The 22,971-nt window shown below is 35.7% G+C and overlaps 4 protein-coding genes across 7 annotated transcripts; all 4 read left to right on the plus strand.

Annotated features, from left to right (window-relative positions):
• Nucleotides 1–2,661: 2,661 nt before the first annotated feature.
• LOC105132919 (Thioredoxin superfamily protein) lies at nt 2,662–4,192 on the plus strand. The gene is made up of 4 exons (XM_011036668.1): nt 2,662–3,020; nt 3,217–3,319; nt 3,517–3,678; nt 3,875–4,192. The coding sequence occupies exons 1-4, from the start codon at nt 2,746–2,748 to the stop codon at nt 4,004–4,006; spliced, it is 672 nt and encodes a 223-aa protein (XP_011034970.1). The 5' UTR covers nt 2,662–2,745; the 3' UTR covers nt 4,007–4,192.
• A 6,930-nt stretch (nt 4,193–11,122) lies between these two features.
• On the plus strand, nt 11,123–13,970 carry LOC105132920 (Alba DNA/RNA-binding protein). Its single transcript, XM_011036669.1, has 9 exons — nt 11,123–11,233; nt 11,332–11,458; nt 11,734–11,814; nt 11,903–11,991; nt 12,108–12,182; nt 12,278–12,339; nt 12,418–12,477; nt 12,784–13,041; nt 13,595–13,970. Exons 2-9 carry the CDS (start codon nt 11,336–11,338, stop codon nt 13,669–13,671), a joined length of 825 nt encoding a protein of 274 aa, XP_011034971.1. The 5' UTR covers nt 11,123–11,233; nt 11,332–11,335; the 3' UTR covers nt 13,672–13,970.
• An 846-nt stretch (nt 13,971–14,816) lies between these two features.
• On the plus strand, nt 14,817–17,921 carry LOC105132921 (probable 26S proteasome non-ATPase regulatory subunit 3). Of its 4 annotated transcripts, none has more exons than XM_011036673.1 (8): nt 14,817–15,234; nt 15,335–15,531; nt 15,702–15,830; nt 15,932–16,077; nt 16,279–16,333; nt 16,409–16,522; nt 16,745–16,984; nt 17,127–17,921. In XM_011036673.1, exons 1-8 carry the CDS (start codon nt 15,150–15,152, stop codon nt 17,637–17,639), a joined length of 1,479 nt encoding a protein of 492 aa, XP_011034975.1. In that variant the 5' UTR covers nt 14,817–15,149; the 3' UTR covers nt 17,640–17,921. The 4 variants fall into 4 exon arrangements, with proteins under 4 accessions (XP_011034975.1, XP_011034976.1, XP_011034973.1 ...); XM_011036674.1 differs by having other exon boundaries at nt 16,412–16,522; XM_011036671.1 differs by having other exon boundaries at nt 14,817–15,057; nt 15,138–15,234; nt 16,279–16,522.
• Nucleotides 17,922–19,170: 1,249 nt separating this feature from the next.
• On the plus strand, nt 19,171–21,148 carry LOC105132922 (probable 26S proteasome non-ATPase regulatory subunit 3). The gene is made up of 6 exons (XM_011036675.1): nt 19,171–19,307; nt 19,391–19,536; nt 19,766–19,820; nt 19,876–19,986; nt 20,209–20,448; nt 20,580–21,148. The coding sequence occupies exons 1-6, from the start codon at nt 19,212–19,214 to the stop codon at nt 21,087–21,089; spliced, it is 1,158 nt and encodes a 385-aa protein (XP_011034977.1). The 5' UTR covers nt 19,171–19,211; the 3' UTR covers nt 21,090–21,148.
• The last annotated feature ends 1,823 nt before the right edge of the window (nt 21,149–22,971 follow it).

Here is a 22,971-nt window from a genome sequence, read left to right on the forward strand (position 1 = left end):
TTCTGACTCGGCCTGGCCTGCTCTCCCTGCAAGAATATTCAATCTATAATGGGCTCAGCCTGGCACATCTCTAGTTCTGACGGGCCCAAAAGAGCACATACAGTGCTGACTGCTGAGCATAGAATCAGTGATCGAGAAGAAGGGTTCCCAGTTCTTTGCAGTGTCCCAAGGAACAACAAATACAAAAGGTCGTCCCAATTGCAAGAAACAGCCCAGCCCCGATGAAAACCAGCCTCCGAAGATCATTTTTTTCTCATTAATCGGTGAAGGTTAATATTGGGATCCTATTGACTTTTGCCAGGCAACCGAGTCAGACCTTTCAGGTTTGATTTGCTATATGTTTTAAACTGATAGCTTTTGTTTTGTTTTTTTTTTTAAATTATTTTTTTATATAAAAATATATTAGATTAATACTTTTTTATTTTTCAATGATTTTTAAAAATAATATTATTTTAATATATTTTTAAATTAAACACATTTTCAAACATGGTGAAAGATTCACTGCAAGAGTTAGAAATATTTTCAATGCGGTCATGATTTTTTAAAACCGAATGAATTTTAAATTATTGAAAAAAATATATAGAGAATTAATAATTGTGTAATTTTTTAGAATTTTTTTAATATCATAGTAAATGAACTAATAATTCTTTTAACTTGTCCACGGATGAAATGAAAAGGAGTGTTGGAGAAAAGGACGGAAGAATTAAATGTGGGTGTGTTTTCCGTGAAGATGCAAAATACAAAGGGATTTTATTTATTATGTGTTTGTTATTATAATTTAATTTATTTTTTAAAATTTAGTTTTTATTTGAAAAGATATTAAAATAATATTTGATTTTAATTTTGATGATTACCATTTTGTTTCACTAGTTATTTTTCTATATAAAAATACAAATAATTGAATTCAAAGCTAATGACTTAGACTCACCCAAGATGATCTATCATAGTACTCAATAATTGAGAAGATTTAAATCCCATTTGATCCTCCTTTTTTTCAAACAATTGACGCCCTTGTAGGGTTGAACAACACGATTTTTTTTATTTTACCTAATTAACCCTCATCAAATATTGGAAAATGCAATAGAAGGCTTGGAATGGGGTTAGATTTGAAACACCGTACAAAAAAAATATTGACTGTTGATTTTTCAATTGTACCAGTCCATCATTCAGGCCATGTTTGTTTTTCGGAAAACAGTTTTCAGGAAACTACTTTCCAAACTTTCTTGTGTTTGTTTGTCATTAGAAAAGTTGGTCAATGGAAAACATTTTTCGGTCAACGAAAAACACTTTCCGGTCAACGGAAAACACTTTCTGGTCAACGAAAATATTTTTTAGTCAAAAAAATTTTTGCTTAATTTTCAGGAAAGCGTTTTCCTTTTTAACTGTGTTTGTTTTTTGAAAAGTGGTTTCCGGAAAAACACTTTCCAAACTTTCTTGTGTTTGTTTTGCAGAAAGTGATTTCTAGGAAATCACTTTCCAAACTTTCCTGTGTTTATTTGCTATTAGGAAAGTTGATAAACGGAAAACACTTTCCAGTCAAAGAAAAATTTGGCTTGATTTTCAGGAAAGTGTTTTCCTGAAAAATTTAGGAGGAAAACACTTTCCGGAAGTTGTGAAAAGTTTAAAAATGTCATTATTTGCTGATTATATCAAATTTGATCCTCAAACTTTTGATTGCTATATATATTTTGTTTTGAATATTTATTTTTCAATTTCATTTCTTAAAATTTAATTTTTATATTTACTTTGGTCTTCATTTTTATAATTGTTATTTGCTTTTCTCCTATTATTTTTTTATTAAAATTTTTTTCTATCAAATTTGGTCCTCATTCTTTTTATTGTTATTTATTTTATTTGAAATACTTTATGAAATGTTAATTATTATTATTTTAATTTCTTCATCTTTTTTTTTTTAGATTTGATCTTTATTATTTTGATTATTATTTATTTTATTTGAGATAATTTATGATTTTTTTTTAAATTTCATTATTATTCAACTTTTTAATTTGTAAGATTTATTCCTTATTATTTTAATAAACTTGAGAGAAATAAAATATTAATAAATTATTTTCCAGTTTATTTTTTATAACACTACCAAAAATTAGAAAATACTTTACTTTTCAGGAATTTTTTTTTTTGAAATTCATTTTTTTCAAATTTAGTTTTTATTTGAAAAGATATTAAAATAATATTTGATTTTAATTTTGATGATTACGATTTTATTTCACTACTTATTTTTCTATATAAAAATACAAACAATTGAATTCAAAGCTAATGACTTAGACTCACCCAAGATGATCTATCATAGTACTCAATAATTGAGAAGATTTAAATCCCATTTGATCCTCCTTTTTTTCAAACAATTGACGCCCTTGTAGGGTTGAACAGCACGATTTTTTTTTATTTTACCTAATTAACCCTCATCAAATATTGGAAAATGCAATAGAAGGCTTGGAATGGGGTTAGATTTGTAACACCGTACAAAAAAAATACTGACTGTTGATTTTTCAATTGTACCAGTCCATCATTCAAACCGTATTCATTGTCTTATATGCCTCGAATCTTAATAATTTTCAACCAATGTGACTCAGCCTTGATGGCTTGCACCCGACGACTTGTCGTCACTAAACTATCCAACGACCTGTCATTTTTTATGCATTTGACGAGTGCCCTCTTTCCTGCTCTATAAGCTCCAACCGTTACCAACATATCCTTCGAAAAGAACTGAAGAAACACAAAAAAAAAATGAAGAGACAGCATCACTTTGTCGTAATTCAGTTCTCTTACACATTTCTTTTCATCACCTTGTTCAAATGGAACGTCCTACCCCAGAATTTGCCACCTCTGAGGTACGATGGGTTCGTATACGAGAATCGCAAAGGTGGCTCGGACTCCATCCTGATCGAAGCTTTCTTTGACCCTGTCTGCCCAGATTCCAGGGACAGTTGGCCACCTCTCCAAAAAGCTCTTAAACACTACGGTTCTCGTGTTTCGCTCGTCGTTCACCTCCTCCCTTTACCGTCAGTAATACCCTGCTGCTCTTTATAATAAAAACGGAGACAGCAACTGAGTACATCGTAGCTTTATTGAGTAGATAACGATTGTTTAGAGTTGTGATGATATTGGGAGCGATGCTCTCAGTTAATTCTTGGATGTGTGTTGATCATTTTTTCTCTACCTTGATTTGATTAAATTGTATTTCCTTGGAAATTTCAGCTACCACGACAACGCATTTGTAGCTTCCCGCGCTCTGCATATTGCTAACATGCTCAACTGTTCGTTTACATTTCCTTTGTTGGAGCAGTTCTTCAAGCATCAGGTTAGAATTTCCACTCCTAATGCCCTTGCTTTGCGTCTCCTTCCTTTTGAAAATGCAATTATGTCTATTATCTAGGCGTGCTATACGCCACTTACCATTAAACACAATTATGTATTTGCTCGGTGGCTAGTGAGCGGAATTTGTTTTTAGCTATTTGAGTTTGATGCTAGCTAACTTATTGGATGTTTAAAAATCAGGAGAAGTTCTATGGTTCCGAAACAAGCAATTTGTCAAAAGATTCCATCGTGAAGGAGATCGTGAAGTTTGCGACTGTAATTGTTGGGAATTCCTATTCTTCTCCATTGCAATTTGGTTTTAATGATATACAAACTGATCTGAAAACAAGGGTTTCCTTCAAGGTATGACAACAACTTTTGATTCCAGATTGATGCAAAGCCTACAGTATAGAATGTTTTAGTATGCCAGAACCAATGGTTATTATTAATCTACAGCTTGTTTTCACATTGCAATTTCTGTAATAATACATCTGCTTGTAGATTGCAATTCTTTGTAGGACACAATTTCTCACCTTATTCAACATTTTCTGTCATGCAGTATAGTGCTTCAAGAGGGGTATATGCCACTCCCTTTTTCTTCGTCAATGGATTTGGATTGCCTGGTGCCGGTTCTGCTTTGGAATATAAAGTTTGGAGAAGCATTATCGATCCGTTGGTTGGTGCAAAGTAGTCAGAGCATCAATCTTCCACATTTCATTCCATGAAGGAAATTGTCTGCAAGACCTCAGGCACCTTGTTTTATGCTTCGTATAGAAGAAAGAATCGACACAGTACTACATGGTGTTAACACCTGTATCTCTCTGCTTGTAATTGCTAATGATATTACAATAAAACGTTTTTATTTCTACTTGACTGAAAGCAAGAGCATCTTCCAACCACACTTCTAGATCCAGGTTAAGGAGACCATACACCTCTTTGTTCATTGTTTCAATCCTAGCGCTTTATTTTGCAACCATTCAAGGCATGAGCGTCTGATCATGCACCAATCAGACGCTCTACCCTCTGAAAACCTATCTCATGGCTTATTGTAGAGTTTCGTGTAAAATCGAATTGCAAGTGAGCTTTCTTTGAGGGGAAGGCAGCTGTCATTGTAGACTATTCTTCCTCTGTTATGGGTCTTTTGTAGAAGGCAGCTGTCATTGTAGACTATTCTTCTTCCTCTGTTATGGGTCTTTTGTGCTCAAACTCGCAAGAGTATATCTTTTTGGTGTGCTAGAATGTAAATAACCAGTTTAACATAGAAACAAATAAAGAGTTTGTTTAGAGGTGATATATTGTTTCTAAGTTGTTTATTTATTTCATATGAAAATAACACCTCACTGGTATAATTAAGTTTTTTGAACCTCTAAAACATGTCTTTGTATTTATGTTGGTAACATATTTATTAGACTTGAAATATTATGTATATTAACATTCTGATTAACACAAACTATATAATTATTAATGAAATAATTATATTTTAATTTAAACTGAATAATTATCAAAATCAAAAAAATTAATTTAAAAATAAATTAATCTTTAAGTTCTAAGTGCTATTTTTTGATATTATAAATATCAATATAATAGCAATAAAAAATCTACTAGGAGAACTCATTCACTATGACTTCCAATACAATAAAAATTCACATTTATAAACATTAAAAAAGTGTACTTTTTCTAATTTTAAATAAATAAATAAATTTATTTATTTATAAACTTCATCAACATAAAATTCAGTGGATGAAATTTCATATCCATGACATGGTTTTTCATAATTACACCGAGAATACCTTTGCTACGACTGCATTTATTTTCAATTCAAACTAATCCGAAGTGACAATTAAGATCCCCGAGCCTCCCTATCCCGGACAACTATACTCCTTCGTAGTAAAAACACTTGGACCGAACAGGAGTCTGTTTACAAGAAACTTTGTAATAAAACATATGGGCTTGTGCTTATATACTGGGTTTTCAACCCATAATGCAGAAACGTGGGCTTTGCCGCAAACCCGGGATGTCCGAAGCCGACAAAATCCGTGACGAAAAACAATAAAATAAGTAGTGCGAATAACAAGGAAATAGTCGAGAATCCGTTTATTATTATAAAATCTAAAAACATATTAATTTAATATTTTTTTATGTAAATAATAATTTTAAAAACACTTTAAAAATAAAAACTAACACATATACCATGTTGTGGGGTTACTTGTGCTAATATCTAAAAACATATTAATTTAATATTAATTACTATAAATTAGTTTTTTTATATTAATTAATTCCACCAAATATATTAGAGGTCGAATTTCAGTTAATCATCCTTGAATGAAGATACAAATAGCCTCATTCAATAATATAAATGACATATGTTTATGAATGTATCTCGTAAAATACACTACTTGAAATGTGGAAGTAATTGAGGTTGATCTAGCAATATTCTAACAATATAACACATCTAGTTTCATAAATTAAATTTGATGGTTAAGAAGATTTGATTTTTTTTTCTCAAATTATTGATTTTGAATATTAAAATAATTATTTCAATGATTTTTTACATCATTTAGAGACTTTTTTTTGCCATCCTCATCAAACTTGGATTTTTTTTTATTTCACAAATATATATATATATATAGATATATATATATAAATCTAAAATTGGTCTAAATCATTAAGGCTAGATATGTCCATAAACAAGTTGGAATTTACCTAATTACTGTAAGCTATGACATGTCACAATAAAAGTTTATCACAAAAATAATGACTCTCAATCCTATAGTAATGTTTGGAGCAAGCAACTTTCACTTTTGATTATGTTTTAAAAGTATATTTTATTTTAAAAAATATAAATTGATGTTTTTTTAATGTGTTTTATGTATTAATATTTAAAAAATCATTTAATATATTTTGAATTTTTTTTTTTAAAAAAACACTTTTAACACGATGCCACCAACACAAAAAGATCAACCCGACATGAGAGTTCAAGTTGCTTCATGGTATTAAACAAGCGGATGTCTTTTTAACCTTTTGCAGCTAACCCTTTATTAGTAAAAAAAGCGAAGGTGCAAGCCCATATTAGGGGTTATCTGGCAGGCCCTAGCACATCTTTAGAGTGTGAAGTTATACCAAATTTAAATGATGAGGTAATTTACAAGTCACATTGGGAAACTGGGGAAGGAGCGAGTTGGGTTATTCAATAACACAAATTCCAATGAGATGCCGAGACCACCAGATTCTATGGGACGGGAGGGGGAGGGGGAGGATTTCACGATGAACGAGTTGGACTTGGACAAGAGGTTAAGTGTCCAAGATTATGAAGATGCAAAAGTGACAGAGGAAGGGGAAGGCACGAATGATGCGATGGCGTCAGATTGAGGTTGGGTTCTAATCCTTTACATATTAATTACGGTGGAGATTAATGCTTGCTTTTGAAATTGTAGAGGTGCAAGTAGCAACCGGTTTTGCTCAATAGTTAAGGATTTACGAAGAACCTATGGGTTTGAGATTTTGGCTCTGGCAGAGCCGAGAGTAAGCGGGGAAACTACATACCAAGTAGATAGTAAGTTGCCGTTTGATTCCAGTTTTCGGGTAGAGGCTCAAGGATGATCATGCGGGTTATGATTACTATGGAATAAGGCCAGAGTAGATACCAATATCCTTGATTCTTCTCAAAATTTTATCCATCTAGCTGTGATTGAAGAAGGTGGAAGTTATTGGGTGTGTGTAGTGGTATATGCCAATCCCAATGAAAGTCAAGAAAGAAAATGTTTTGAAGAGATCAGAGAGCTGTCTGAAAACATATCGGCTCTTTGGATGGCGGTGGAGGATTTTAATGAGGTATTAATAGCTAAGGAGAAAACGCGGGGAGTGGCAGTGGACAGTCGAAGATGTGCTCGATTCAGTAAATGGATCCAGCAATGTGACTTAATGGATTTGGGTAGTGTGAGTCCTCGGTTCACTTGGCGAGGTCAGAAAAGCAGGGGTCATGAAAGAGTATTTGAAAGACTAGATAGGGGGCTTGGAAACCATTTGCTGAGACACCAGTTTCCAGATATGTTTATTAAGGTTCTTCCACGAGTCAAGTCATGTCACCATTCGTTATTGAATCAATTTCAGAGCTAAGACATATATAGTCAGGGAAAGGAGAGACCTTTCAGGTTTGAGGCGGCGTGGACCTCTCACAATGGGTTTGCTGAGCTGATTTAAAATAATTGGAGAAAATGAAAAGACGTTACTTCAGCACTGAAGAAATTAACAAGCAAATTGAAAGATTGGAACTGAGAGATCTTCGGTAATATATTATGTCGGAAGAGAAGGACACTCGCGAGAACTGGAGGGATACATAAGGCAACGAATGGAACGTGTAACCAGTTTCTTATGAGTTTGGAGAAACAACTGATACAAGAGTATAATGAGGTTCTCGGCCAAGAAGAGATGCACTGGTATCAGAAGTCTAGGTGTAAGTGGATTTTTCATGGCGACAAAAAACACAGCTTATTTCCACACCAAGACAATTACTAGAAGACAAAAGAATATGATGAGATGCTTGAAAGATAGTAATAAACATTGGGCTTGGGAGGAAGATAAGCTTCAGCAGATGGCCATCGATTTTTATCAAAAGCTTTTTTTTTGAGGGATAGTGTAATTAGAGGATGTCATATTGCCGCAAGTTCTCCGGAAATAACAGAATTGTTAAGAAAGAAGTTATTGGACAGAGTGACAAGCGAGGAGATAAAGAGGGCATCATATGTTATGAAGCCGTTTAAAGCCCCGGGACCGGATGGTTTTCATCCATTCTTCTTTCAAAATCAATGGGTGGCGAAGCGTGCAGGTTCATCAGAGATGTTTTTGACAACAAAAAGGATTTAGCAGAAATTAAACATTCTTTTTTAGTCTTAATTCCAAAAGTGTCGAAACCAGAGATGCTGCAGCAGTTCAGACCCATTGGCCTTTGTAATGCATCATCTTTAAGATCCTAACTAAAGTTGTGGTCAATCGGCTCAAACCTCCAATGACAACTTTAGTCTCGGATAACCAAAGCAGCTTTTTTCCAGGGAGACAAATTGTGGATAATATTATAGTGGCCCAGGAGGTCATCCACACTATTCGAAACACTAGGAGAAGTAAGTAAGGGTTAATGGCAATCAAAGTGGATTTGGAGAACGCGTATGACAGACTATATTGGGAATTCATCATGGAGACTTTGATTTTGACAGGCTTCCCAGAAAGCATGATAGAGAAGTGTATTGAAACGGCCTCGTTGAGTGTTCTATGGAATGGAAAGATCTCCGAAATATTCACTTCAACTAGGGGAATTAGACAAGGCGATCCACTCTCACCATATATTTTTGTGCTATGTGTAGAAAGGTTGTCTCAGTTAATTCAGAAGGCAGTCGATGCAGGCTCATGGAGACATTTTAGAGTTAATCGAGGAGGACCGAATATATCGCATCTATTTTTTGCAGACGACGTCCTTCTCTTCGGAGAAGCTACAGTATGGCAGATGGATACAATTTTGGAATGTCTAAATTATTTTTGTGCCATATCAGGTAAGAAAGTTAGTGCAGCTAAAACGAAGGTGTATTTCTCTAAAGGTGTTTCTCCCACGTTAGCGAAGTCTATTAGTCACCATAGTGGTTTCGCTATCAATACAGATTGGGGAAGTAGTAATTCACCAGTGGATAACAAAACAGTATTATATTTATATTACTGAGAACATGCGCCAAAAATTGGCTTACTGGAAAAGCCAAAAACCTGTCACTTGCGGGTAGAATCACGCTATGTAAGTCCGTAACTACTACTATATCTTTGCATCCCATGCAGTCCATCTTACTCCCCAAATCTATTTGCTATGAAATAGAAAAAATATGTAGGGGTTCTATATGGGCAGATTATGAGGGGAGTCAACGACTTCACCTTGTCAAATGGAAAAAAGCTTTGTCAGACGAAATGTGAAGGAGGTCTAGGATTGCGGAGAATGCAAGGCATGGACAATGTTTTTGTGATTTAGGGTGGGGTATTTTGAATAATAAGTGTAGTCTGTGGGCTTGGTTTTTGAGGGCCAAGTATGTCAAGTCACATGCGCAAGATCAACAACTGCGCTCTAGGAATACCGATTCCCATTTTGGAAGGCAATTTGCAAGGTGTTGCCTCAAAATGTTGCAGGTACAAGCTGGGTCCATAGAGAATGGAAAGAAAGTCAGGTTCTGGAAAGATGTTTGGCTTGAAGGCTTCAGTCAATTATTACAGCATGTGGCACAAGAATCTTCCGTGAAGGAAAGCAATTTGTTAATGAAGGATATGGTCAAAGTCGATAATGAATGGAGATGGGAGGAATTTGCTCGCCTACTTCCCATGCAGGTATTAATGGCAATTACGAGCCATCCTGTCCCCTGTAAACAAGCAGAGGATGATACTATTTTCTGGCACAATTCGGCAAGTGGAGAATTCACAATTGTTACTTGGATGCTTTGTAATTTGTCTAGTATGCACGTGTCAAGAGAAGTCCGAAGATGGGAGGTGGCATTTAGGGTCACGGTGTGGCATCCATTGAAGGCAATGAATCAGAGGATTTTCACAGACCAAGACCTGTCAACTTACAGCTCTGTAAAAGCCATTAACTGCATGGTGGAAGAAATTGAACACGCATAGACATCAGGGAATGTGACCGATCAACTTAAAAAGAGATGCAGCGGGTGGGATGAAGATACCCTCCTCGAGGTTGGATGAAAGGAAATGTTGATGGGTGCAGCAGCAAAGACAACCCAGGTTTTGCAGGTGCGGGAGGGCTAATTCGAGACAAACTACATGGAAAAAGAGGTTCGTGATAAACGCAGGCTTTTGTCCTTCAGTAAGAGCATACTTATGCGCTACCATCACCGGTCTTGCATGGGAGCTTGGAATATTTCAATGTTATACTGGAGAGTCATATTCTCTCGTGGTATTGAATATCCTCATCAAGCAAACCGAGAAAATAGACAATAACTATACCTAGTTGTTAAAATGTCTACACTTTTGACAAAGAGATTAACTAAGGCTCAGCTCATTTTTCGAGAGGTCAATTTTGCAGCGGATTAGTTAACGAAATTTGATTTATCTTACAATCTATTTAATAGGAAAGATTGGATTGTTAATGACCCTCGTGTGAATGATCTAATTGGATCTGTTCTTCCTCACTTAAATTTATTGCTTTTATTAATCTTACCCCAAACACAATTAAAATTCAACCAAATCACTACTTTATCCATCTTAATTGGTGTTGGTTAAAATATTTTATTCAATTTGCATGAGCTTATGAATTGCTCCCATCAAATACAAACAAAAAAAACTAATATGCCATGTAATATAACCGTAACACAAAATTAACAAAAGAGGAAAGTATTAAATGTAAAAATAAATCTTAATTTTCCTCCGATCAATGATTGAACGAGTGTTTTGGTATTGTAATGTAAGATGTTTTTAACTTGTAAATGCATCAAGATAATTCTTTTAGGATTTTTTATTTTTAATAACAAAACATCAAAATCATAAAAAAATATTAAAAATTAATTTAATATTTTTTTAGATAAATATATTTTTAAAACATACCTAAACACAATTTCAAATGCAAAAATAAACTGTCCCAAAATATGGTGGTATTGATTATGGGGTAAAATTCATAGAAATCGAAAGATAAGTACTTAATTGATAATAAAGTAAAGCTTGAGGAGCTAAATTGATATCACTTAAAAAGTGGCAGCAATCAACGATAAACCCTAATTCCTACCCGGGTATAAAAACCGGTTTGAACCGGAGAAGAAAAGAGTGGTGTATATAAAGCACGATAAGCCTCCGCAAGCGGTTTAGGGCGTTAAAGAAGAAACGAAGCCGTAGAAGAGGGCTCTTTCTTGGCCGAGCAAGCTTCTCTCTGTTTTTATTCTTCAAGGTAACTCTCAGATCCACCTTAACAAACCTTAGCTCCGATTTTTCCCTACAAAAACCTAATTAAATTGATTTTCCTCTTTTTGTTTGGCGGCGGTGAAGAAAGATGGACCGGTACCAGAGAGTGGAGAAGCCGAGAGCGGATAAAACAATTGATGAGAACGAGATTCGAATTACTAGTCAAGGAAGGATGCGTAGCTATATCTCTTATGCCTTGACTCTGCTTCAAGTACTTCTCTTATCTATCACTATTTTTATTTTTTCGGGTTTATATTTTACGATAATCGGATCTGGACGGTATGTTATCGTGTTTTCAATTAATTCGAGGCTAAAAATTTGAATTTCTATAAGTTCGGGAGCTTGATAATTCTGTTGGTACTGGAATGTGTTATCTTTGTATGTCTGCGGGCAGCTAGTGTTCAAGCTAGGTGGATTAATTGGTTTTTACTGATGACGAGCTCTGTGTTTAGTTTTTTTTTGGTTAATTTTTTTGTTTATTTGTAGGAAAAAGGTTCGAACGAAATTGTATTCAAGGCTATGGGGAGAGCCATCAACAAGACAGTGACTATAGTGGAGTTAATCAAGGTTTTCACCGAATAATGGGTTATTTTGTGACTTTAGCGATTTGTGTTTGATTGCGTGTAGTATTGCTATTTTTCTTGTTGTAATGCAGAGAAGAATTGTTGGTCTTCATCAAATCACATCAATTGGATCCACGGACATAACAGATACTTGGGAACCGCTTGAGGAAGGCCTCCTTCCGTAAGTACAGTCCTAATTCAGAATGGCTGATAATTTTTTTTATATATAGTTTTTATGCTTTATGTGGCTTTTGTTGCTGTTGCGTGGGTGATGCAATTTTGTTTTTGTGATCGCAGATTGGAAACCACAAGGCATGTTTCAATGATTACAATCAACCTTTCCAAGAAGGAGCTGAATACATCTTCTGCTGGGTGAGTTTGTGCGCGTCTCTATTACTTGTAACTTTTGAACCCATATTTGTAAATAAAATGATGTGCAATCACTTATGAATTGCAACTCCCTTCAGGTACCAGCCTCCGTTACCTGCTGAGCAGGTGAAGGCATTCACAGAGTTTGAGTATGAGGGAGGTAAGAAATACTTATCATCTTTGTACTTGTTTTAAATTGATCTTATTTGCTTCTTCTTTGAGCTTTTTTTTTTGGCAGATGGCTCACCACGTGGCCGTGGCAGGGGACGAGGAGGCAGAGGAAGGGCAAGGGGTAGAGGTATGTCTTGATGGGTTTTGACTGCATGCTTTACTGTTTTCATTTGAGATATTTGGTCATATATGTCTATTGCCAGAAAATTTTCTGAGTGATTGTGTGCTAAATGTTTGTTCACTTGGTGTATTTGCCTCCTTTTATTTGTTCTTGTACGGGTGATGGTTTGGCTATGTAATGTTGTTATGTGATGTTTTTTTTTTTTTTTTGTAATATTCTTAAGAGTTTTTGTTTCTAAGTTTAGACACCTGAGTTCTTAACTTCTTATATTGTTGCTGTTGAGTTGCAAGACTGCATGACATGATTTTGCAGGGAATGGGTTTGTGTCTGCTGAGCACGAGGATGGGGGTTGGGATCGCAATCGGGGATATCCTAGGGCCAGGGGTCGAGGCAGAGGACGTGGTTTCCGTGGCCGTGGAAGGGGAGGATTTAACGGACCTCATACTGATACCCAGCAAGATGGCGGTCATAATTATGAAGCACCTCCACAAGGCCGCGGTGGTTATAATTATGAAGCTCCTCCACAAGGCCGCGATGGTTATAATTATGAAGCACCTCCACATGGCCGCGGTATTTTTTCCCCATTATTTTTTATTTTGCATTTCATGATCTGTGTGGCTATCCTTGACTTCATATTATATTATAAAAAAAATCCTAGGTTGATTTTTTAGGTGTTTCACTAGGATGCCCTCTAGGTGAGTCTTCATCCCTTGTCCATTCTTAACCTTTCACTGTTTGCTGTGAAAACCATCTAACTTTCCAACTGTACTTTGAGCAGAAAGGTTCCTTGAAAAATAATTCTACTTTCTTGAAACATAAGCTCAATGAAAGCTGTGGATTGAATAAACATCACATGGCTTATATAAAACATGAAACATAAGGACACATTTCCAGACTCTTGGAAGTGCCATGCTACAGGTAAGAACAACAGTTGATAATTGAGCAATCATTTCAGTGAAGTCCCCTGATGTTTTGTAGCTGGGTTTCTCTCTGGAGTCACACTGTCAATTAGTGCCAACACCATTAAAAAAAAATGCTTTTTGTCAGTTGTGGTGCATAATTTGTTGCATATTGATTTCAGTTAAAAGTGCTCTTTGTCAGTGGTGTTGTATATTGATTGTAGGCCGTGGCCGTGGGAGGGGAAATCGCGGAAGAGGCCGTGGATTTAGATCTAATGGCCCAATCCCTGCAGCTGCATAAGATGCTCATTTTGGCATCCTTAGAGTTGAGTGCAGACGTTAATGTTTAGTGCCTTCTCCAATATTATGTTTAGCATCTCTCTATTCCTCTTTCCCATTAGTTTTTTTTTTTTTTTTATTGGACTCAAGTAGCAGTAGTGTTAACTTTAGGACATTCTTGTGTAACCGCCGTAGACCAATCCTTTCAAGTTTGAACCATTGCCTCTCGGGGCTACCTTTTTATGTTGTGGCTGTTGTTGGGGTGCTTGAACTTTTGTAACCGTTTTAATCTCTACCTAGCAGTGCATTCTTTTATTTTTCAATTTCTGTCTTGTTTTACTATTGAAATGGATTGATGCATGCTTTAAAAAGCTGCTTTCACGGAGATTTTGCCCTCATCAATTTCCCTCGGAATAATGAATTGCACATTCTAAAGGAGCGATTGTTCCCATCGCGCTCTTTTTTAATTGTGGTTTATTCTTTAGCCGAAGCCTCGGCGTGGGGGTGCTAAGATGTTCGAATGTTGGCCCATGCACATTGACATGCTTAGACTCTTAAATGCTGACCAGATAATCTAGCAAGACTCACTGCCAACCTCTGTGAGCCTTTGAGAATAACAGAGCAGGGGGTCACTCTTTCTAGCAAGGGAACCACTCTGTAATAAACTATGGATGCTTCAGAAGCCTTTTTAGAAATGCCATTTTATCTCATAAACCAGACTCATCTCATATAACCAAGAGGGAGTTGAATTAGCTAGGGATGCTGGACACGGTTCATCCCACCATTTGGTTGGAGGCCCTCCCGTGCTTGTATGTGTCCCACTCCAGAAAGTTCGGCTGCTTGTATTAATTTTCAGTCAAATGAAATATCGCTAATATTATCAAAAAAAGAAAAAATGAAGTAATGTATGGAATTTCTAGTTTCACTGCTTCAGAGGATTGTCCTGAGACTTGCATTTTGATTCTGATATTGAATTTTGAGAATTCATTAATTTGGGTTCTTTTCTAGGAATGATAATTTAATTCGAGTTTGATGAATGCTGACTTAAATCAATCCATATATATAATAATAATAATAATAATCAAATAATGAATATCCCATAATTAAAACTTGTTGGATGATATATAAATATATAAATTTTTTATCCAATAAATAATAAATAAAATACGAATATAAAAAAAACCCAATCGTTAAAACCCATTGCCTTCCTAATCTTTTCGTAACTTGAACAGAACAACCCATTCATCCACTCACTAAATAGACAAAAAAAAAAAAAAAAAAAAAAAAAAACAGAAGAACCTTGGATGAAAAGAAACGTGAGTAACTCTGATGCCACATCCCAAGGATCAAAACGAGCTCCCAACCGTTACAGAGCTTCTCCAGCTACACTGCTAGCTAAGATTTGCAGGTAGTAACTTGCTACATTTCCCTCATCAAAATAAAATCCCAACTTCATCATTTCCTCACATATTGTCACTTCTGATAAAGGTCTCAGCAGAAATGTCCGTCGAAGCCCAGATAAAAAGCTCCAGCACCCCCTCTCCTTCTAATTCCATCACCTCGCCTGTTGAATGCTCCCTCAAAAGTAACTACATCGATTCTCAGCTTTTACTTCCATTGCACATTACGTTTTTTAAGCTATGATCCGTTCTCTGTTTTGTTTTCCCATTTTGTTTTTTTGGTAGGCTTGATGGATATAGCATCGCTTATCGAGACTGGCTCGTGCAAGAAGGAGGTTTTTCATATAGCTCGTGCTGTTCGCCTTACTAATAGCTTGAAGAAGAAGCTGGCGGAGCCTAATCTGCTCCAAGCTTTTTTGGATTTTGCCCTTTCTCCAGGCTCTGAGCTGCATAACCGACTATCTGGATTTCTTCATCATCAGGTAACTTCAAAACGTATTGAAATCATTTTTTGTTAATGATTTAATTACATTTGGGATTATTTTATGGCGCTTTTTTGAAGTTTTTTTTAAATAAAATCTCGAGGGACGATTTACATTTTGTCTTCTTGAAAGTGTCTGGTTATTAAAGCTGTTATTCATATGGGTTATAGAGAGGTGAGCTTGGAATGGAAGCTGATTCTGCAACATCCGCTCCAGCAAAACGCGTTTCTCCAGAGCTTGAGATTTACTGTTACTTGCTTATGCTGCTATTTCTGATTGATCAGAATAGATACAATGAGGTTATGCTAGTTTTTATCCTGATTTTCCTTTCTGTCTATTTAGGAGTGGAATCATAGTGTTTGTAATTGTATGGTAAATGTGCTAATAATATCATTTTCAGGCTAAAGCTTTCTCCTCGGCTGCTGTTGTTCGAGTGGAGAACCTAAGCAGAGGTGCTGTTGAAACTGCTGGTGTTCTAGCATCTAGGGTGTACTTTTATTATTCGTATATCCATGAGGTCATAGATGATCTTGCTGAAATTCGTTGGTAAGTGAAACTTTATCTTTACCTACACGTGGTTGTCTGTCAGTTGAGTCTATAATTTTGTGTATAGAACATATGCGTCCTTTTGGAAGATACATTAACATCCTGGTGTAAGATGGGGAACATAAGGTTATTGGAGGGAAGTCATATATGGTCAGATTACTGTTTCTAAGTAACATTGCTACTACTGTACTTTATTTTCAGGGACCTTCTTCACTTGCTTACCATTTCGACTTTGCACCATGATGACCTGGGTCAGGTTTGTTGCCAGTCAACCTGGATGTTGTTTACTTTGCAAATTCAGTTTCTCATATGCGATACAATGACAATGAAGCAGGAAACACTTCTCAATCTGTTGCTTCGTAATTACCTGCATTACAACTTCTATGACCAGGCAGAGAAATTGAGGTCAAAGGCACGGCGATTTCAATCACACACAATTCAGCAGGTATGGATTTTGTTTCTGGTCTCTTCTTGATATCTGTATTGGACATTAAAGAAAAAAACAAAGGGGGCAGGGAAGGGACTTCTTTGTGTTTTTAAATGGTCTATATCAAAATCTAAAAGGGGAAATGCATAGCACTTTTTAGCTGGGTGGCACCTAATTACCACAAAAATGCTAAATCTGTTTTTCCAACTTATTTCTGAATTAATAAAATGCTCTTTCTAGGTTTGTCGATACCTGTTTTATCTTGGAAAGATTCAGACAATACAGTTGAAGTATAAAGATGCTAGAGAGAGTCTCCTTCATGCTGCTCGGAAAGCTCCTGTTGCAGCTCATGGCTTTCGAATTCTGTGTAGCAAATGGGCTGTCCTTGTTCATTTACTATTGGGAGAAATACCTGAGAGGACAACCTTTAAGCAGAGTGGAATGGAGAGGGCTTTGAGGCCATACTTCATGCTTACAAATGTGAGTGGCTTTTCTTTTAAGTGCTGTAGTTGATATGGCCGATTGTTCGAGTCTTTAGGCCAGACAAATATGCAAAGCATGCATAGGCGTGCTCATTTCTATGGATTTCTCTGAGCAGCTACAACTCTGATAAATCTTTCAGGCTGTACGAATTGGTGACCTGGAGCTATTTAGGAATGTTGCAGAAGATTTTGCTGGTTTTTTCGGATCAGACAAAACCTACAATCTGATTGTTCGACTGCGACATAATGTCATCAGGACCGGGCTACGCAAAATCAGCATCTCCTATTCCCGGATCTCACTTGCTGATGTTGCTGAAAAATTGAAGCTGGACTCTGCAAACCCTGTTGCAGATGTCGAAAGCATCACAGCGAAGGCCATCCGTGATGGTGCAATCCACGCTGTTTTAGATCATGCAAATGGGTGGTTGGTATCAAAGGACACCGGAGACATTTACTCTACAGCCAAGCCACTCGCTGTCTTCAGCTCTAGGATTGCTTTCTGTCGTAACTTGCAGAATGACGCAGTCAAGGCCCTGCGGTTCCCGCCAAAGACACAAGAAGAGAGAGACTCCGATGAGTACTGGAGAGAAAGCCAAGTGCTTGATGAAGAAATAGCAAGGGAATACATGGACGAGGATGAGACTTATTTTTAGAAAGACTACGATGCCCCATGTTTCTGGTCTTCATTCTCCACTTTCTACATTTCCTATTCCTAAACAAACATGTTTGTTTCAGTATCATATGGATAGTACTCTGTATTTCCATGGTGGAATCACTAGTTTGATCTAATGTTACAATCCCCATTTTAGATATGCTATGTACCTGGGGATGAATTATCTCGGACAGACCGTAGATGACCACCGTTTTTTACCAAGACTACATTCACTTTTATGGTTGGTGTCGTTGTGGACCGACTCCATATATGCTGTTTCTAATTCGTGGATTAAAATCTAGCTTGACGTTTCTGTAGCTGTTTCAATAGGATCCCTCTATTTAAGTTTCCACCCATTAATTTATCCATTTTTCTAATTGCTCCTACTATTATCGTAACATGGTTATAAAATCTAAGCCGGTTTAACGAATTAATTACAGGATCTATCCACTTGAAACTTCACCTAAGCCAGGTTTTATTTTGAATCACCAAAAAAAATTCTTGAAATGAGGTTTTTAAATTATAATTTAAATTGACTCAATGACTTGCTAGGTAATTTAGGTTTTGAGTCGGACCAACCTCGGTGTGGATCTAATTACTCTAGATGATATACGTTTTCAACAAACAATGGAATTATTTCTTAAAGTTTATCTTATTTATTATATTATATTATAATTTTAATTTATTATTGTGCCAGCATAAATTTACTTATGGACCCATCAAGATAACAGAAAAACAGAACTAAAACTAAAAGAGAGGGAGAAACATGGACGAAAAGAAACGTGAAACTGATGTCAAATCCCAAGCACCAAAACGAACTCTAACCGTTCTAGAGCTAGCTCTCTCCAGCTCCGCCACTAGCTAAGATTTGCAGGTACGTACTAAGTCACTACAATTCCCTTGCCAAAATCAAACCCCAAATCCACCATTTCCTCTCAAATTTCCATTTTTCATACAGATTTCAGCAGCAATGTCTCAAGATTCAGAGGTTAACAGCAACTCCGCTGCTTCATCTTACACCTCAGCTTTCATTTCCACTTATGAAAGTTAGCAACTCTCATATTCACATCGATTTTTATTTATGTAGTTCAATATCACGTTTTCTTTAAGCTATGATCGATCTGCTTTGTGTTTTCCTTTTCCAATTCTTTTTTGGTAGGCTTGATGAAAATAGTATCACATATTGAGCTTAGCTCGGATGTTCTCCGAACAGCTCGTGCTGTTCGACTTACGAATTGCTTGAGGAAGAATCTGACAGAAGATACTTTAATTCAATATCTGCTGAATTTTAGTCTTTTGAAGAATTCTGAACTGAATGCTCGACTATCTTCATTTCTAATTATCGAGGTAAACTTTCAAGATTAGGTAAATTAATATATGATTATTGTTTTTAATGATTTAATTACATTATGTTTGGCTGCTAGTGATTCTAAATGTTGCCATTGATACCTATGAAGTTAGTGAATTAGGAGAAATGATGTGATTACGCAAACTCTTTTTTCCTGTAGATTGATATAATCGATTCCCCCCCCCCCCCTCCTGGTTGTGGGAAGATGAGGAAGCCGATTCTGCAATGTCTGTTTGCGCGATAGAATTTTCGCTAGAGCTGGAGTTTTACTGTTACTTTCTTGTTCTGATATTTCTGATTGATCAGAAAAGATATAATGAGGTTATATTGGATTCGGGTGATGTATTTCTGGGTTTACTTTCTTGTATGTATGATAAATGTGGTGTGTGATCTATTCTTCTCAGGCTAAAGTTTGTTCATTGGATGGCATTACTCGAGTGATGAGCCTAAACATGGCAGAGCTTGACTCTGTTAATGTTCTAGCAGCTAAGCTGTATTTCTATTACTCGTATAGCTATGAGGTCTCAGGTGATCTTGCTGAAATTCGTTGGTAAGAAGATCTTTATCTTGATGTTACTTTGTCTATCGCGGAACCTGTAAGGAAGATAAATTAGCATAATTTAAACCTGTAATTTTGTATGGAACCTCAACCTACACGTTCTTTCGAAAGGTATATTGACATCTTGTTAAGATGAAGGCGAAATGTAATAGCAGAGTTGCTTTGTTCTGAAATATGATCACACTGTTTTATAACTCTAGTGCTTTACTTTCATTTTCAGGAACCTCCTTGACTGGTATAGCGTAGCCGCTTTGAAACATGATGAGCTGGGTCAGGTTAGTTGCTAGTCGACGTCAAGAGTTCATATGTTATACAAATACAATGATGTAGGAAACACTTCTCAATCTGTTGCTTCGTAATTACCTGCATTACAACCTATATGATCAGGCAGAGAAATTGAGGTCAAAGGCAGCGAAATTTCTGTCACGCTCAAGTCAGCAGGTATGGAATTTGCTTCTGATCACTTCTTATGGATCGCTTGTTGGAAAAAAAAAAGAAAAAAGGAGGAAAAACAGTAATCTGTTTGTGTTTTTAACTGTTCTGTGCCCGAGTTTAGCAGGGGAAAGACAAGGCCCTTTTTTTGCTGGTAGAGAGCACCTAACAACAAAAAGAAAATGTTTTGTGCATCCAATTTATTCCTGAATTAATACATGCTCCCTGCAGACTCGCCGATACTTGTTTTATACTGGAAAGATTCAGACGATTCGACTGGCATATACTGATGCAAAAGAAAGTTTCCGGCAAGCTGTTTGGAGAGGTCCAGTTGCAGCTCGTGGCTTTCTAATTCAATGTACAAAGTGGACTGTCCTAGTTCGTTTACTACTGGGAGAAATACCTGAGAGGACAGCTTTTATGCAGAGTGGAATGGAAAGGATTTTGAGGCCATACTTCGAGCTTACAAATGTGGGTGACTTTTCTTCAAGTGCTTTAGCCGACATGGCCAATGGTTTGGATCTTTAGGCCTGATAATACATGAACATGCTCATTTCTATCGATTTCTCTGCATAATTACGACTATCTGGTTAATTTGTCAGGCTGTACGAATTGGTGACCTGGAGCTGTTCGGTAATGTCGCAGAAGAGTTTGCTGGCACTTTCATATCAGACGGAACAAAAAATTTGATTGTTCGTCTGCAACATAGTGTCAACAGGAGTGGACTGCGCAGCACCAGCATCTCCTATTCCAGCATCTCACTTGCAGAAGTAGCTGATAAATTGAAGATGCATTCCAGAAACCTCCTTGCAGATGTCGAAAACGTTGTGGCAAAGGCCATCCGCGATGGAGCAATTAACGCTAAGATTGATCATGCAAATGGGTGGCTGATATCGAAGGAGACTCGAGACATCTACGCTACAGCCGAGCCACAGGTTGTCTTCAGCTCTAGGATTTCTTTCTATCTTAACTTGTACAATGAGACTCTCCGGGCTTTGCCCCTCCCATCAGGCAATGATATGCATGACAATAGGAGATCAGCAAGTCAAGTACTCTGTGGAGAACTACTTGAACTATTAGAAGAGGTGAGGGATAAGTATCTTAAGAAATGACGCTCCATGTTTCTCAGTTTGTGGCCTTTAACCCCCACTTTCTATACTCTCTTTACTAAGAAAATAAACTTGTTTTTCATGACAATTGAATTGTTTTTATTTCTAAAATATCCCTCGTTTAATTTAAAATTTCGAATCTCATCTACTACTCAAAAAATAAAAAATCTAATTAAAAATAATAATTTAGAAATTGCTAAAGGAATAATTAACAGTGAACTTATGATTTTAAGAACTAAAAGTGCTAACAACTAAATTATCAAAGTACATGGACTAAATTATAATCTACACTTCTTACAATTTAAAATCACAACCACCCCAATAAATAAATCGGCATAAATTACAATAATTATTTCCTGAAAATTTATCGTATTTACTGTTTATTATATTTTCTTTTTAATACCACCGTTTATTTTTATTACGGTAGCATCAAAATCTCATTATTCAATTCATTCATAGGTCTATTAAGATAATAGATAAATATTTTATTTTTCAATAATTTATCTTATTTATTATATTAAAATTTATTTTATTGTTGTGCCAGCATAAATCTACTTGTGGGCCCATCAAAATAACATAACAACAGGACAAAAGGTTAAAAACACGACTAGAGAGTTTGCTCCAAATCCTAAAGCACCAAAATGAACTCCAACCATTCTAGAGCGAACTCTCTACGGCTCCACAACTAGCTAAGATTTGCAGGGACGTACTCACTGCATTTCACTTACCAAAATAAAACCCTAAATCCATCATTACCTCCCAGTTTTTTATTTTTATTTGAAAAAATTAATTTAATTTAATAATTTAAATTATTAAATAAAACAATAAAATATAATTTATATAATTCTTTAACACATCATCCTAAATAAAAACTTATTAAATAGACTTACATTACCTTATACTAAATTTTTATTAAATTAAATGAGAGTAGTAAGATTCAAACTTGTAATTTCTTAATCAACAAGACTTTGATATCATATTAAAAAACTATCTTGACCTAACAATTTAAATTTTTAAATTAAGATAGTTCTTTAATATGATATTAGAACCTTAATAAGATAATTTTTTAATATGATATTAAAACCTTGATAATTAAGAGATTACGAATTTAAATTTTATCTTTATTCTTTTTTTTAATTATAATCTAATTAATAATACATAGTAGTGTAGGCTTATATAAATCTTAATACCAAAGAGTTTTTCCTAAAAAAAAAATATTATAAAATAAAATAAATTATATCTTCACTCTTCATCTAGCAAGATAATTATTTAATATCTAATACAGATTTCAACAATAATGTCTAAAGATTCAAAGATAAGCAGCAACTCCGCTGCTATATATTCCAGCTCAACTATCATGGCCACTCTTCGAAGTTAGCAACTGTCATATTCACATCGATTAATCTACATTATGTTTATTTTAGGCTATGATCGATCTGTTTTGTGTTTTTCTTTTCCAATTCTTTTTAGCAGGCTTCATAGTTATAGTATCATATATTGCGCATAGCACGTATGTTTTCTGAACAGCACGAGCGGTTCGGATTTCGAATCGCTTGAGGAAGAATCTGACAGAAGAAACTTTAATTCAAGATTTTCTGAATTTTGCTTTTGTTCGGAAGTCAAGAGTTCATATGTGATACAATGACAATCATGTAGGAAACACTTCTCAATCTGTTACAATGACAATCATGTAGGAAACACTTCTCAATCTGTTGCTTTGTACTTACCTGCATTACAACCTATATGATCAGGCAGAGAAATTGAGGTCAAAGGCACCAAAATTCCGATAACGCTCAAGTCAGCAGGTATGGAATTTGCTTCTGATCACTTCTTATGGATCGTTTGTTTAAAAAAATAGGAGAAAAAGTAATCTGTTTGTGTTTTT

This window comes from Populus euphratica, unplaced genomic scaffold, assembly GCF_000495115.2.
Source record: "Populus euphratica unplaced genomic scaffold, PopEup_1.0 scaffold68.1, whole genome shotgun sequence".
In the NCBI taxonomy this organism is placed as follows: domain Eukaryota; kingdom Viridiplantae; phylum Streptophyta; class Magnoliopsida; order Malpighiales; family Salicaceae; genus Populus; species Populus euphratica.